Source organism: Benincasa hispida, chromosome 8 (assembly GCF_009727055.1).
Source record: "Benincasa hispida cultivar B227 chromosome 8, ASM972705v1, whole genome shotgun sequence".
NCBI classification, from domain to species: Eukaryota; Viridiplantae; Streptophyta; class Magnoliopsida; order Cucurbitales; family Cucurbitaceae; genus Benincasa; species Benincasa hispida.
The window spans coordinates 55,781,851-55,798,883 of NC_052356.1; the positions used below are offsets into that span (position 1 = coordinate 55,781,851).

The window sequence follows — 17,033 nt, forward strand, 5'->3', positions numbered from 1 at the left end:
TGTATCTAAGTGAATAAATAACGCAAAGTTTTACTCACCGCATATAGATACATCAAGTTGTTTTGATAACGAAGAGATAAACATTCTATTTTGAAAACTCGAAAAGTGTCTTTGAGCAGAATTTTATTACATAGAAGTATATAGTAAGGTTTGTTAAGAATTAGCAAGGATAGAAGGAAATTGCAATGTCAGATAATGTGCCTAAGTGTAACATTTGGAGCAACTAATCACCGCAGAAATATAGGATAAGAATGGAGCATGATTGCCTTAGTAGAAGATATGCTTGAGGACAAGCATATATCTAAATTTGGGGGTGAGATAACTTGTAGAAATACAAGTTATTTATGCCACCTTATCTAGATATTGTGGCCAAAAGTTAGTAATTATGCGCCAATTGTATGAAAATTAACCTAGTATGACAATAAATATAAATATTTGCAATTACACCCATTAACGCCAAAAAGATGGAGGACAAGCCAAACTTTACTCTGTTTTGCAGGAGACCAAGTCACCGCTTGTGCTCAAGGCTCATGAGAAACTAATCAACACATCTCTATCACATTGCGCCCATCGATCAACCATAAAGAGACGATTACTGAAGTAACAGTGCAATGCGACAGTCAGTCTAGAGTTATGCTTCGATCACATGCGGTAATAAAAACAAACACCGCATGCGAACCCATGATCGGAAGATACAGCTGAGTAATGCAAAGGCGGAGGATTGAGACACGTGTACAACTAACTGTTGTATAGATTTGACGGTCTGATTGCATAACAAAAGGAATAATATCCCTCCATCTTCGGAATTTCCATAACAAAATTGGGGACCACAAGGCTGGAGTCAAAGGATCTGCTCCTATAAATACCCCAAAGATTTCAGAGAAAAATATACTATTTGATACTGGGCTAAGTGCTGTAAGATTTTAGAGAGGAAAAGGTTGAGTTCAGTGCTAAAAAAAAGAAATCCGGGAAGAGAAGAGATAAGGCCGAGAGGTAAATCTCAAATCCGACCAGCTGTATACCCGATCGAAGCCCTGTATAGAGACCCTTGCTACCGGTGGAGCAAGTCTGAGAGGGAAGCTCTTCCTACCATCGAAGCCATCCTATCCGGCAAGCAGATCTCCATCGAATTGTATCTATTCTATCTCTCTTTCATTGTGTTCCATATTTTCTTTATCTCTTCATTCATACATCATGTATCAAACACTTAGTAGAAATATTGAATGTTTCGATAGATTTCATTTACCATTCTCTGTTTGTTTCCGTTCACCCATTAGTCACTTTCTTCATGATGTTTTCTTAATACCTTAATGAGCAATATGAATCACCAAGAACTTAATATGTATTAAAGTTATAAAATATGTTTAGCTAAAGCATGCTAGACGACATCTTCACCTGTGAGAGCAGAAGTGAAGATGTCATTCTGATCTATCGAGAGAAGGTCAGAATGCGTTAACTAAAGCGAGTAATACTTCCAAACATGGAAGCAACCTTTGTTCATTACGTTAAACTTTGTTTCACCACAAACATGTGGGAAACGCGGCCGATCACTGAGAGGTTTACGCCAAGAGAAGAGATGAACAGTATTTATACCTTCAATTCAATTAAGAACTTACGTTGTTTGTAATACTTATCTTTTTCTTTCTAATCTATTTACAAGACTTGTCGTTGCATCCCACGTCTTTGCACAATCTTCACAGCCAGCCTGAATCCTAGTATCTTGCACATAAAGCCTATATCTTGTAACATCTAGTTTAGGTTTATTGTATTTCCATGTTTTATCGCATTCTACTGCTTTCCTTTATTTTACTGTAATTTACATATTGTACACACTTTTATAAAGAATTGAAAAACCCGGTCGCATATACCATGAACATACCGCAATAACCGGCATCACTTCCCTATGTTCGACCTCGAGAAACTTGCAGTAAAATTACATTTGGTTCCATCGTAAGGAAACTTATGACAACGCAGAGCATTCTACTTGAGCATCTCTAATTAACACATAAATAGTAGTAGTATCGCATCATCATGAGCATTGAATATCATCTGTCTCTTATACACATCTAGATGTGTATAAGAGACAGCATCATGCGTCAATGGTCAGCACCGTGCGTCCATGCTTAGTAGGCCGAGCAAGCACCACCTAGCAAGTCATGCGTCGAGGGTGAGCGGCCACCCTATGCGTTGGTGATAACCTGTCTCTTATACACATCTAGATGTGTATAAGAGACAGGGTCAGCACCGTGCGTCCATGCTTAGTAGGCCGAGCAAGCACCACCTAGCAAGTCATGCGTCGAGGGTGAGCGGCCACCCTATGCGTTGGTGATGGCCAACTTATGTGTTGGCTAAGTGGGACTTTGAAGAAGGAAGGGTGAGTTGCTATGCGTTGAGGATCAAAGGTAAGGCTAATTGATGGAAAACTTCAAGGGAGGATGCCAATGGTATACGAGTATAAGTCTTAAACAATTTAAGTAGAGAAATATGTGAAATATTTAAGTGATTTAGGTGGCAAAAGGAGGATCACACAAAATTCTAGTAGAAGGTGGACAAAGGAGATTTTATGCAATTGAAGTCTTATCACCCCAAATGCGCTAGCACTTGTGCGGCACAGCACGTCCACCCTGCCTACTGCCCAACGCCCAGTTGCCTACCACGGTCCAAATAACCTTTAATGAGGATAATTTTGGGATTTTGACTAAATTGGAGTAGGGTAAGCTGATATTTTCATTATATAATGGTATTTTGGCTAAGTTTGACATTATTTATTGATATAACAAGTATTAATTGAGGAATTTCCATTGATATGGAGGAATTCTCAGGAAGATATTCTCAAGGTGATTTTAGTGGAAAAACTTGATTGCGGTGAGTGTTTACTTAGTTTTATGCGTTGATATATGGATAAATGCATATGTAAGTGCCAAATGCATGCTTATGATTTTGCCATGATATTGTTTGTGAAATTTCTATGGAAACTGAGATTATACCTGGACTACATAAGTTAGCATGCTTAATAAAAAGTGTTTGGCGGGAAAATATAGTCAACCTCAGTCGGCGAAAAAATAATAGTCAGTGACAACCGGCGGGAAATATAGTCAAGTTACCTAAGCATGGCTAGCGGGAAAAGAATTGTCGATGTACACATTGGCAGGAAAAGTGGAATATAGGAAAGTTTCCATAAAAAGTTGTTATGATTGATAATATGTCCATGATATAAACATGCCAAGTATAGCATGGAAATGGAGGATGATAATTGAATGAATGTACACATGATCATGCATAGATTACACTGGAATTGTGATTATGTGATTGATTTCCCAAAAATATGTTTTTCAAAGTGATTATTATTCTAAAAAGAACCACTCACTGGGCTTAGTAGCTCACACTCTTCCAAATGTTTTCTTATATTCCCCCTCCCCCCGCCTCCTCCCCCAGGTAGCAAAGCGGAGCGTTCAGGAAGGAGTCTACTAACCACCAACACACCAGGACTTGGTAGATTCTCAGGGCACAACTCGGATCATGTAATAAAGAATATAGGAAATTGAACTATGTGTATGAAAGTTAGATAGATTATTGTAAACATGTTAAAATCTTAATAGATATGGGGGGAAATGTAAATTGAAATACTGTCTTGAAATACTACTTGTGTACCCTCACACTCCCTTCCAGGTCTTAGGGACTAAGGCTAGGGAGGGGGTGTGACAATTTGTGTCTGTCCTTTAAAGAAGATTTGCACGTATTTTCCGCTCTAACCATAGCATTAAAAGGATACCAATAAGTTTTTGACGTTATTGTCGAGGAAGAACAAATCAACACGAGTTTTATTTAGAGAAATTTGTATAGATAGGAAAAATGTCAAACTATTTACAGAAATAATAATAATAATAAAAAAAAAATACTGATAGACACTGATAGACTTCTATCAACCTCTATCAATAATAGACTTGTATCAGTTTCTATCAATAATATAAATAATAGATTTCTATCAGTTTCTATCACTGATAGACACAGATAAACTTCTATCAACGTCTATTAGTGATAGACCTGTATCAATTTCTATCACTAATAGACGCTAATAGACTTCTATTAGTGTCTATCTATGATAGACATTGATATCACAACTACAATTAATTTTTTTTGTTTGTGTAAATATTATCCCTTATTTTTTTATTTTTGAAAATCTCCCTTTTATTTACTTTCAATTTGTGATAGTATCTAATTTGAAAATAGACACTTTCAATTTATGGGGTTCGAGTAATAATAAATGATTCTTGAGTTTTTGTTTTCTTCACTATTAGATAACTGTTAGATGTAACAATAAATTTTATTTGATCCCATGCTGAAAAAATTGGTAAATTACCTTTTTAGTCCCAAAGTTTTGAAGAATAAGTGTGTTTGATCCTAAATTTCCAAAACATAGTTTTTTAGTTCCTGAATTTTTTAGAATAGATACATTTGGTTCTTGGATTTTTTAAAAGGTGTCTTCTTATATCTCAAGTTTTTAAGAATATGTTTAAAAGGTATCACCTATTTTTCTTTTTATTTTATATAATTATATGAACCTTTGAATTACAAAAATATGTTTAAAACTAGTCGAACATCACTAGCTCATTGTATGAACTTGTAAATTTAAATGACACACAAAAGTTCTCTGTCGGGATTGTGTAGCATCTTTACCAATATTTTTATACTTTTATACTGGACGGGATGTTAATTAATAATTAGTCATTGGGATAAATTTGGGCACAAAGCATTCAAAATTTGATGCTTCGAGGTCTCGTCATTTGGGCCCATAACAATTTTGTTTCCAATGTTTGTTTTTTCAAAATGTATATTTATTTCCTCTCCATTTCTCTGCTATGAAATTTATCTTTATTAAATAAACACTTAAATCAGCAGTCAAATTCTAAGAAAGAAATAAATAAATAAACAATCTTTTGAAATCTATTTGTTTTTTTTATAATTTTTAAAATTTGACTTGATTTGTAAAATTATAACTACAGAGTTGATATAATAAAATATAGAAAATTATGAGTAAAAAATATTACTTACAAGCTTAGGTTCCGTTTTGTAATAATTTAGTATTTTATTTTTTGTTTTTGAAAATTATGTCTAAAGACACAAATTCCGCCTTTAAATTTCTTTCTTTGTTATCTACTTTTATTTTGAAACTAAAAAAATTGTTTTAATTAAATTTTTTTTTAAAAAAAGAAAATTTAGCTAAGAATTCTACTATTATACTTAAAAAATATGCAAATCATCGTAAAAAAACAAAGAGAAACCAAAAGTAAAAAACAAAGAGGGTCCTTAATTATTAGTTTTTTTTTTTAGCTTTAGTAGTTTAAAATAAAGTTTTGTTTCCTTGTGATTTCTATAAAATGGGTTTTTGTTTTAACCAATGAATGGTTTGAATCCAAAAACAAAAATAATCTCTTAAAACTTCTAATTAGTTTATAAATTTAACATTTCTCAAATATATTATACAAATCAACAAGAACCTGATGGACGGAAAGCTTAAATTTATCAAATATACAACCAGAAACCATATCTTATAAACCGGGCGAGAATTATTCACTCGTCTAAATTAATCATCTAGAATCTATCCCGTTAAAGAATAAAATAATTTGCAACTTTAAGGCAAGATCCAGTTTAGTAAAATATAGTTTGCACGCGTTTTCGACTCAGGATATTATGGAGAGTCAACCTCTAATTTAAGTAAATATTTGGTTGGTGGCCATTATTTTTAGGGGAATATGCAAGGCGAGAAAAAGTAAATTAGAGAAAAAGTAGCAGTTTGAATGGTTGGGAAGTTAACCCTGAACGTGTATATAAATGAAGGAATCGAAGGGTTAAGCATTGGGGAACGGGATAACAACCTATCTTCTTGAAATATAGGGGAGATTTTGAGGGTAAAAGCCTGCTCGAGAAAAAAGAGCAGTGACTTGACAAAAAGATCAAAAGAGAAGGGGGAGAGATACAGATGGCTAGGTTAAGGTTTAACTTGTTGCTATGCATCCTCTCAGTTGCAGCAATGTCAACCGTTCAGGGTGAAGATCCTTATTTCTTCTTCACGTGGAATGTCACTTATGGCACCATCTCTCCCTTGGGTGTTCCCCAACAAGGCATTCTTATCAACGGTCAATTTCCCGGACCTAATATCAACTCCACATCCAACAATAACCTAGTCATCAATGTCTTCAATAATCTCGATGAACCCTTCCTTCTACATTGGAGCGGTGTTCAACATAGAAAGAACTCGTGGCAGGATGGACTACTTGGAACCAATTGCCCAATCCCACCAGGGACAAACTTTACCTATCATTTTCAAGTTAAGGACCAAATTGGAAGCTTCTTCTACTACCCATCAACTGCCATGCACAGAGCTGGAGGAGCTTTTGGCGGCCTTCGAATAAATAGTCGTTTACTCATTCCTGTTCCTTATGCTGATCCTGAAGATGATTACACTGTACTTATTGGTGACTGGTACACCAAGAGCCATTCCACTCTTAAGAAGTTCTTGGACAGTGGTCGCTCCATTGCTAGACCTGATGGGGTCCTAATTAACGGAAAGGCTGCAAAGGGTGATGGAACTGATGAGCCACTCTTCACCATGAAACCTGGAAAGACTTACAAGTATCGAATTTGCAATGTTGGACTAAAAACATCTCTTAACTTTAGGATCCAAGGCCACACCATGAAGTTGGTAGAGATGGAAGGCTCTCATACTGTCCAAAATGTTTACCAATCACTTGATGTCCATGTGGGACAATGTTTTTCAGTGCTTGTCACAGCCGACCAAGACCCTAAAGACTATTATATGGTTGCATCTACTCGATTCACTAAGAACATTCTTGTCGGCAAAGGCATTGTTCGATACACCAATGGAAAGGGCCCTGCCTCTCATGAAATTCCTGAGGCACCGATCGGTTGGGCTTGGTCCCTTAATCAATTTCGTACTTTCCGTTGGAACCTTACTGCCAGCGCTGCTAGGCCTAATCCTCAAGGCTCGTATCACTATGGTTCCATCAACATTACTCGCACCATTAAGATAGTCAATTCTGCCACTACGCTTGATGGTAAGCTACGATATGCCATCAATGGAGTCTCTCATGTTGACCCTGAAACTCCATTGAAGCTTGCAGAATAATTCGAAATCACCGATAAGGTCTTCAAGTATGATACAATATCTGATGAAGGAGTGGCAAAAGATGCAAACACGGTAACTATTGCTCCTAATGTTGTTAATGCAACCTTCCGCAACTTCGTAGAGATTATATTTGAGAACCACGAGAAGAGCCTCCAGTCATGGCATTTGGATGGCTACTCCTTCTTTGCTGTTGCGTAAGTATCAATGACCATAATTAATTAAAACATATAAATGCATATGTTCTACACATGGCTAATGAATTCTTTATCGATGTTTCACAGGATTGAGCCTGGGAGATGGACTCCAGAGAAACGAAAGGATTATAATCTTCTAGACGCTGTGAGCAGGCATACAATTCAAGTTTTTCCTAAATCATGGGCAGCTATTCTTCTTACTTTAGATAATGCCGGAATGTGGAACTTGAGGTCTGAGTTGACAGAAAATCGCTACTTGGGACAACAGCTATACTTCAGTGTTCTTTCACCTGCTCGCTCCCTCAGAGATGAATACAACATCCCAGATAACACTTTGCTTTGCGGTTTGGTCAAAGACATGCCATTACCCAAGCCATATACCATCTGAGACCAGTATTCATCACCCCTCCCCATTCTAATTGTGAGACTATGATATTTATAAGGTTATCCTAAATGAGGAATAGGAATTATGTTATCCTATATTGCAACTAAGGAAAACTAATAACAAAAAGACTTTTTCTCCAAAGGAACAACTAGGGCAAGCTGCAAAAATTAAAAGTCTTTGAAGAACTCTTAAACCAAATTGCTTTCTGGCATATAAAGATCATTTTCTCCATGATATAGAAGGATAAATTTAAACAATTTAATCGCATGATTATTTTTTATAAGCTAATTCTAAAAGTGCTTTATTTGTTCCTAAGCTGAGTTGCAAGCTAATTAACTTCTTAAGCCTTTTCATATTCAACTTTTAAAGTACTTAGGTGACTTTACAATTATCAAGATTTCTAATTGATTATTGTAAGAAATTAAATATTCATAATGAAAAAAAGATAATAAATAATAATAATAATAATTTAGAAAGAAAAAAAAAACCCAAGGCAAACCAAACCAGCCCAGCCTTTTAACATACTATATAAAAATGGGAAAAAATCAAAATTTATCCTCTTAAACTTGACTAAGTTATAAAAATATTTACTCAAAATGTACAAATATTTACTTAAATGTTAATTTTCATCAATTCGAGGGACTTAATAATTATTTATTATGGCAATTTTTATCTTCTATTCAAATTTGCCGCTAAACCGACCAATTTTAGAAAATAGTGGTAAAAAAATCTCTAAATACTCACAATTTTTTTTTACATAATTCAACTTTTGTATTTAATTTAATTGACAGAAAATAGGTCTAATTTTAAAAAGCCAATAACATAGAATAAAATGGCTATAGCTTATATAAATTTGAGGTGCACAATGTGTTTCACGTAATTGTGTAATATATTTGTTTAATAAATTAATAGAATTTTTGTGTTTCACATAGTTGTCTATATATCTGTTTTATAAATTAATAGAATTTTCAAGTTTTTTTTTTTGTTTGACAATGATATAATTTAATTATACCAGAGTGAAACAACACTCTGAATGTAAGATTAATTACTAAAATAATCCTATGAAAATATAAAAAAGTGAGGAAAGTCTTACGAACTTTATAAAATGAAATAAATTGGAAATGTCCTTAATATGGCGTTGATGTGAGATTGCAATTCATTTTAGAGACCAAAAATTTGAAAATGAAAAGATGTCTGAGGATAACACGTGAACAGATGGAAATCAAAAGCATGAAATGTTCTCCTTTCTCTTATTCATCCTAACAAATAAGAATTATCATCTTGACTTGTTATGTTAGATAAAAAATTTTCATCTCAAAATTAATGGATAATATGAAAAGAATTGAAATGAAAATTCTTATTTGTTGGATAACCATGTTCCATCTGGAAGAGAAGGAGAAGATACCGTACTTTTTTCACATGTTATCGTTAAGAACTTCCATTGTTGCAATAACTAGCTTCTTGTAGATTTGGCAAAATAAGTTTAAAAAATTGGATTCATAGTCCAAACTTATTACTTTTGAAAAAATAGCAACTCATGTGATACCCTTGAACACTAATTGATATTGATACCCTCGATACAAATAGATCTACACTATGCTACTACGGTTGAACCAAATTGTCAAAATGTTGGGTAATAACTAATATTGCTACAAACAAAAGATACAAAAAGTATACAAATCAATGGAAAACATACACAACTAATATATTTTAAATATGATATATTTGTTGACTGATATACCAAAAAATGTGGGTTTGTGTCACACCCCTACCCAGGCTACTCTCTGAACCTAGGAAAGGACATGATTGCAGTTATCAACCCTTTTGCTAACACTTACTTTGCCTAATAACTCTAGCGGAAATACCAACATGCAATCTCATATACAGTGGATGCCTCTATGGCTAACAACATTAAGTTTAAATACAACATTTACAGAGATTACATTACTAGTTTCATAAGTCCTGATACCCAAAACCTTAGTCCATATATGAATAACTATAACATGTGTACAATATTTACAGTAACCACCTAATAAACGGGTTACAATATTTTTTGTCCTTGAGTGGTAGAGCAGATATAGGGTTACCTCCTATGGATTTGACCACTACCTGGGGGAAAGAAAAACATTTGAAAACGGGGTGAGCTTGCTACTAACTTAAGAAAGAAAACTAATTCTCATGCATAAGTCTCAATAAATAGATCATACTGACACTATAAATTCTACATTAACCTTGTACTGCAATATAAACATTTTCCAAGTATAAAGCATATAAAGTTGTTTTCATCATAAAACGTTAACTATTCTTTACTTGAGAATAACCCTGTTGTGGTTAAATCCCAACGTCAACTACTTAGTCAAGAGAGAACCATTTTACTCAATCTCTGACTTTAACTACCTACGTGCACACGACTATAACTAAGTACCGTCATACTTTAGGTACTTATGCTCGGATACCTTCTCAAATGTCCCTCGGTATCGAGTTTCAAGTAAAACTAGTCATGTTATGATTTTCTCTTTAAAGCATGTAAATCATAATGCATAGAAAACGTGTCTTTAATATGTAAATCATAATGCATAGAAAACATGTCTTTAAAGATGCTAACTCATGTTTTGTGTAATCAAACACACATAAATAGTTTTTCAATAAACTTTCATACATGGCATGCATTTAAAACATAACTCGTGGTTTGCTTAGAAATTACTTTGTAAAACTAGCTAGCATGAGAATAATCTTTCTTTAAAACATGGTTTCTTTAAAACATTGTAAATATTTAGTCACTCACAACTTTTAGAACTACTCCTCAAGGACCGATATGCTTCTATCACTGGTGTCAAACCTTGTTGTATGTTTTAACACTTAGGATTTCTTTGAGACTGACTCATGCACAGCTTCCAACTGCTCTTCATAAATGTATCACCACTTATGCAGCACATGGTCATCCTCAAGGCTGCTTATGCATGCAAGACTTCACTGCAAGCTTTCCTCGGCCTACACAGTGGGTCTAACGCACAGAATAGCTTAGCCCTTGGTCTTTCCAAGCGTTTCACCTCGAGCTGTCAGCTTACTCAACTCAAGCAGCTACCTGCTTGTTCATGAAATTTTAAATTTAACTTTCAAAATTAATAACTCGAATTCTAGAGCACATCTCAAGAAATTTTCTTCTACAAACTTGTTAAGAATTTTCGTAGGAATCTTAGGTTCAAATTTCAGCTTCAAACTCTTTGTGATTTGTCCTGGAGACTCAATTCTTTAACGATGGCCCGAATTCACCTAAGAACAGAACCTCTGGTCTTTTTTCCTTCTCTGACCTTATTCCGATGATAACTTCTTCCGGTAGTGTCACCTCTATAAGTAGACTCTTAGAGCTTTCCAAAAACACCGAGATCTCTCAATTTTCATGGAGGAAATGATCAAACTAATCATTTGAAGTTCGGGCTCCCCCTTTTTATACTACTTTCCACCGCTTCTCATTAAAGCATAGCACGACACATTCAGCTTTCATGGAGTTAAACCCGATGCTTAAGACAGCTTGTGCTTTTAATCAGTGATTAATAATGATCAACATAAGTTCAATCGTTTAGCTCACTGTCCCATCGTTTAGCTCATCGTTCAGTGACCTCACGCTAATGCTTGTCACCCAACGATCTCGCTCTCGCCCATCACGCAGCATACAGCCTATCTCACAGCTCTCGTGCATCGTGTAGATCTAGCCGATGCTCATCGTGTAGTGCTAACGCCCATTATCTAACGCGTCATGGATATCGTCTAGTGCCACGCCCATCACGTAGCGCCATCGTCCAGCGTCATAGCCTAGCACTGATGCCGATTGTGTAGTGCCAACGCCCGATCGTTTTAACACTTAGGTAAAGTGGTCCAGTGGCCAGCATAGGCTGTCGCCAACAGCCTTGTCACGCGTTTCTACCAACCCAGTGCGCGCACTCTACGGGATGCACGCTGCATCGACCACGCGGTCAGCAAGACACGCCCCCAGGCGCCCACTGCTGTCTATGTAGGAACGATCGCCCAGTGTGTCCCTCTGCCCATCTATCTGCACTAATGCATTCCTCTGCTTCCCAACGCCTCCCAAAAGTGTCAAAATAACCTTTAAGAAGCTATTTTGGAATAACTCAGCCTATCCTTGGGTTACTTTAAGTGGATAAGCTAGTTGTTAAGATTTTTTATGTTATTTGTGAATAATTTGAGATTATTGAATAAATAATGGATTAATTTGAAATTCTGGGAAAAAGGAGGAATCTAAGGAGCAAGACAAGGAGTTGCCTCAAAAAATATTTACAGAAGAACTGTGAGTGGTTACTCTGTTTTTGTATGATTGATTTCTATATATATATATACATATGAATGATATATATATAGTTTATATTTAAAATGTTGGCATGATCAGGAAATGTATTTTGTCTGGATTTGTTATTGTTGTGTTGTTATAATGCATGAGTAGTTATATTGGGAACTAGACTTGTACCCGGGATATTGTTAGCATGCTTTATGGTTGCTTGGCTGGGATTACCAGGGTATCTGGATAAGATTATCAGCGTACTTAAACATGTCTAGCAGGAAATGTCGACATGTGCACATTCGGCGAGTTATCGGGTGTTGAGACTGTTTCCACATCGGTCATTGCGGGTTATTCCTAGAAAATACCCAGGGATTGGAAGTACATGATTATGCCAGAAATATCCAGCTGGCAGGCTAGGGAAGTTACATCTATTATTATGTGATCTGTATTCGTTTCTGGAATTGTATTCCCCAATAATGAATTTCTAAAGTTAAGTTTGATTTCTTACAAAGGAAACACTCACTGGCTTATAGCTCACATTTTCCATGTTTTGTTTTATTTCCCTTCCCCAGGTTGCGGAAGCGAATCGATTGGGAGAACCACCAGAGGTCTGAATTAATTTTATCTCACAAGGCGGGACTTGGATCATGTTAATTGGAAGTCATTAGTTAAAAACATATAAAACAACAAGTTTAGTTATTTATATTCATTGTTGAGTTATAGCAACCTAGCTTTCAAGCTGTCGGGGTCGGGCAGTTGATGCCACAAAAGGGTGATGTTGGTTGTCTTCACATCCTTTTCCAGTCTGGTTGATAAGGCTCAGGAGGGGGTAATGACAGTTTGTTAAAAGGGTAAAATTGGAATATGAAATAAACAAAATTTGAGAATTTGAGAATTTTGCCATATCTACAATTTTTGATATATTGAAAGCATGTCCCTAATCATACATTTTGGAATTACTACCCATTGAAAATTCCCTATTATTTATTAGTATTTAAAAAAAAAAAAAACTGATTATTTATTAGGCTAAAATATTATTTTTGGTGCTTTGAGCCTTGTTCAATTTTAGCTTCTATATTTTCAAATGTCTAATTTTAGTTCTTGTAAGTTTGATATGAGACTTGTTCAATTTTATTGTTCCTAGTTTATTTTAGTAACATATTTACATATTCTATATTCTTACATGATATTTAATGTTACTATTTAACTAATTTCTATAAATAATAATAATAGTAATAATAATAACAATAATATTATTATTTCGAGGGACTATATTCAAAATTTATTGAAAGTATATGGACTGAAATTGAACAAACTCTTAAATATAAAGATGAAGATGCTATTTTAACTTATTTCTTATTAGGCATATTTTTCAAACATTACAATTTGAATATAATTCCCTCTTGTTGACCCATGAGTTTAATAGAGCTTATTTGCTCGTCAAAATAAAGAAAAACAAAACAAAAATGGTGCTTTATTTGATCTTGGACTCAATTTTCTATATGCCCAATTTAACAAGATATTACTTTTTTCGAGTACTACAGTTTGAACCGTTGGATCCTGCTGAAATTTGATCAGTCTGTTCAGAACATATAGGGTCTCATTTTGAACGGTTGGATCGTTGTTTAGAGCACTAATTTGTTTGTAATCGCTACTGAATATAATCTGTGAAATTGGGTGATTTTTCATTCTTTTTATCTCTCAAGTGTTGATCTCTTATGTACGAAACTATTGGTGGGTAATGATTCTTTGTATAACTGATTTGGGTTTTTTTTCCTCAATTTTATCATAATAAGATAAGTTGGCAAGGGTGGACTCCTCACAAGTCTCGTAGTTTTTACTCTTTAATCGATGGGGTTTTCTCGTGTGTGCTCGTTGGTTTTAGTCTTCCAAAATTGTATAGTTTATTGTTATTCATTATTGGTTTATTGCTTGGTAATTATTTGATAATTGATTTGTGGTGTTTTAGAATATAATTGTTTGGTTGATTGTCTTGGAGAAGATCTTAATGGCCTGTTGATATATTATTTGGGTTCTATCATTTGGTATCAGAGCGGATTTTAATTTAATCATTGTTATAGAATCTACTAGTAATGGTGAAGGTAGTTCAATGATTAAATTGACATCAACCAATTATTTCATCTAGAGACTGATGGTAAAGGATTTTTTGTGTTGCAAAGAATTGTTTGATCCAATTGAAACAAAAGTTGATGGCACAATTTCTAAACCGGCAAAACGAGAGAAAATGGAAAAAAAGTGTTGGGGAAAGTTAAAGAGCAAAACTTTGGAGACTATTCAGCAATGAATTGATATTAGTATTTTCAACCATATTTCTAAGGAGTCCGACCCATATGAGTTTTGGAAAGACTTGGAAGGTCTTTATGAAAGGAAGATAGCACATAACAAAGCTTCATTAATCAAGCGACTTGTTAATTTGAAATTGAAGGGTGGGAAGTCTATTTCTGAGCATTTGAGTGACTTTCAAGATATTGTTAATAACTTTACTGCTATGAAAATTGATATTAATGATGAATTATGGGCTTTGTTCTTGTTGAGTTCTTTGCTAAATACTTAGGAAACCTTGGTGATGACTATTAGTAACTCTATTCCAAAAGGTGTTTTGCCTTTGGATGTTATCAAACAAAGCATGTTCAATGAAGGGATAAGAATGAATGAGATGGGAGTATATGATTCACATGCTCTTGTTCTTGGGAATCGTGGAAGAAACAAGAATAGAGGACCCAAAGGTCATGGTAACTTTAAGGGAAGATCCAAGTCTAGAGATAAAAGACTAAGATATGTCATTATTGAAACAAGCATTGTCATATCAAAAAGTTTTGCTATCATTGAAAGAAAGAACAAGATAAGAAGCAAGACTCACAAAAAGATGAAAATGATAAAAATACTGCAGCAATTATTTCTCAGAGTGATAATGTTGTCACCTTGGTTTGTGTAAACTAGTGAGTTTCATCATGCAGAGAGTTCAAACACAGAGTGGCTGGTAGATTCAGGTGCTTCATACCATTGTGTTCCCAAAAAGGAGTATTTCATGAACTATCAATCTGATGATTTTGGTAGTGTGGAGATAGAAAATAAGAGCTCAGCTAGCATAGTTGGGTTAAGTGATATTCGTATGAAGTTAAGTGTTGGGTGCATGCTTACATTAAAGAATGTGCGCCATATTCCAGATTTACGCCTTAACTTATTGTCTGCAAATGTATTTGATCAAGAAGGATTTCGACATACTATCAGTGATGATAAGTGAAAATTGTCTAATGGTTCAATAATAGTTGCTCGAGGTGAGGTGTGTTGCTCTTTGTATAAAACAAACTTAGGTATATTTCTTTTGAGTTGAATGCAATCGAACAAAATAATTCTCCAAATCTGTGGCATTGAAGGCTAAGGCATAAGAGTTATAAAGAGATTAAATTATTGGTAGGTAAATCTCTCATCCCAATTGATAAAATAGTTTCTCTTGACCCTTGTGATCATTGTTTGACAGGTAAGCAGCGTAGAGTTTCCTTTTTTGGGAAGTCCACTAGAAGGCAAGGAAAACTGGAGTTAATACATTATGATATTTGTCGTTTTATTGAGGTGGAGTCTCTTGGTGGTGATAAATAGTTTTCACTTTTATTGATAATGCTACTTGATAAACTTGGGCATATATGTTGAAGATAAAAAGCCAAGTGTTCGAGATTTTCATAAAGTTTCATGTCATGGTAGAAAGGGAGGCAGAAAGAAAATGGAAGTGTCTTCAATCTGACAATGGTGGTGAGTATACTTTGAATGAGTTCAAGTATTAATGTCCAAAACATGGCATTAGACATGACAAGACAAAGTCCAAAATATAACACATTGGACAAGATGCAGATACAATTAAAAATTTGAAGAAAGATTTGTCTAAGTCTTTCGACATGAAAGATTTGGGTCCTACAAAAAATTATATTAGGTATGGAAATTTCACGTGATAGGAAAGTTGGGAAATTTTGTTTATCCCAGGAGAAATAGATTTAACGAGTGCTGGAAAGGTTCAATATGAAGCATGCTAAACCTACTAGTACACTGCTAGCAACTCACTTCAAGCTAAGTAAGAGAGCTTATCTTACAATCAAGAAAGAGAAAGAAGTTATCATCCATTTTTTAGTCTTTTGTTGTTGGTTCTTTGATGTATGTTATGGTGTATACTAACGCTGATATTACACATGCAGTTAGTCTGGTGAGTCATTTTCTATCCAATACATGCAAGACTCACTAGGAAGCAGTGAAGTGGATCTTCAGATACTTCCGGGGCACCTCTAAATTGAGTGTGTGTTACAGAGGTGGCAAACCTATACTTGAAGGCTATACTGATGCAGACATGGCAGTTGATCTTAATAACAAAAATTCTACCTCTGGTTATATGTTTACATTTTCAGGGGGAGCCATCTCATGGCAATCCAAGCTACAAAAATGTGTAGCATTATCCACAACTAAGGCAGTATATATTGCAATAGTGGAAGCAAGCAAGGAGATGTTATGGCTTAAAAGGTTCCATCAAGAGTTAAGTTTGAAGCAAGGTGAATATGTAATATTCTATATGAAGGAACTCGTTTTGAGGGAGATCCTTGAGCGGAAGCGGATCGTCCAAATTCCATTAAATATTGAAAACTAAACATACAGTAAACATACAAGATGTACATTCAAAATAAATTATAGCATGCCGGATACAAGAAAAGGGATCAAGATACATTACCTTTGAAGACCTTTTCTCTTCACGTATCCCTCGAAAAATCACGAGCCTTAAACACAACAACCTCTTGAAGACTTTCTTCAAGAACTTCTCGAGCCAAATGGATCGGACACTACCATAGTGAGCCTTTGGTATTCTCAAGATGAGAACCCAGGAATAGTGGGATTTGACTATTTTGGTTTGGAGGGATAGTTTAAGTTTGGAGGAAGAAGAAGATTGAATCACAAATAAATTTTCTGTAAAAACTCAATCATATTGCCAATCCTTCAATCGTATTGTGC

The 17,033-nt window shown here is 34.8% G+C and overlaps 1 protein-coding gene across 1 annotated transcript; it reads left to right on the forward strand.

The window, feature by feature from the left end:
- The first annotated feature begins 5,871 nt into the window (after positions 1–5,871).
- On the forward strand, positions 5,872–7,882 carry LOC120083573 (L-ascorbate oxidase homolog). Its single transcript, XM_039039394.1, has 2 exons — positions 5,872–7,341; positions 7,429–7,882. The coding sequence occupies exon 1, from the start codon at positions 5,981–5,983 to the stop codon at positions 7,145–7,147; it is 1,167 nt and encodes a 388-aa protein (XP_038895322.1). The 5' UTR covers positions 5,872–5,980; the 3' UTR covers positions 7,148–7,341; positions 7,429–7,882.
- The last annotated feature ends 9,151 nt before the right edge of the window (positions 7,883–17,033 follow it).

What these genes read in the sequence shown, in the direction of transcription:
- LOC120083573 (XM_039039394.1), top strand. Translation starts at nt 5,981, where the DNA reads ATGGCTAGGTTAAGGTTTAACTTGTTGCTATGCATCCTCTCAGTTGCA.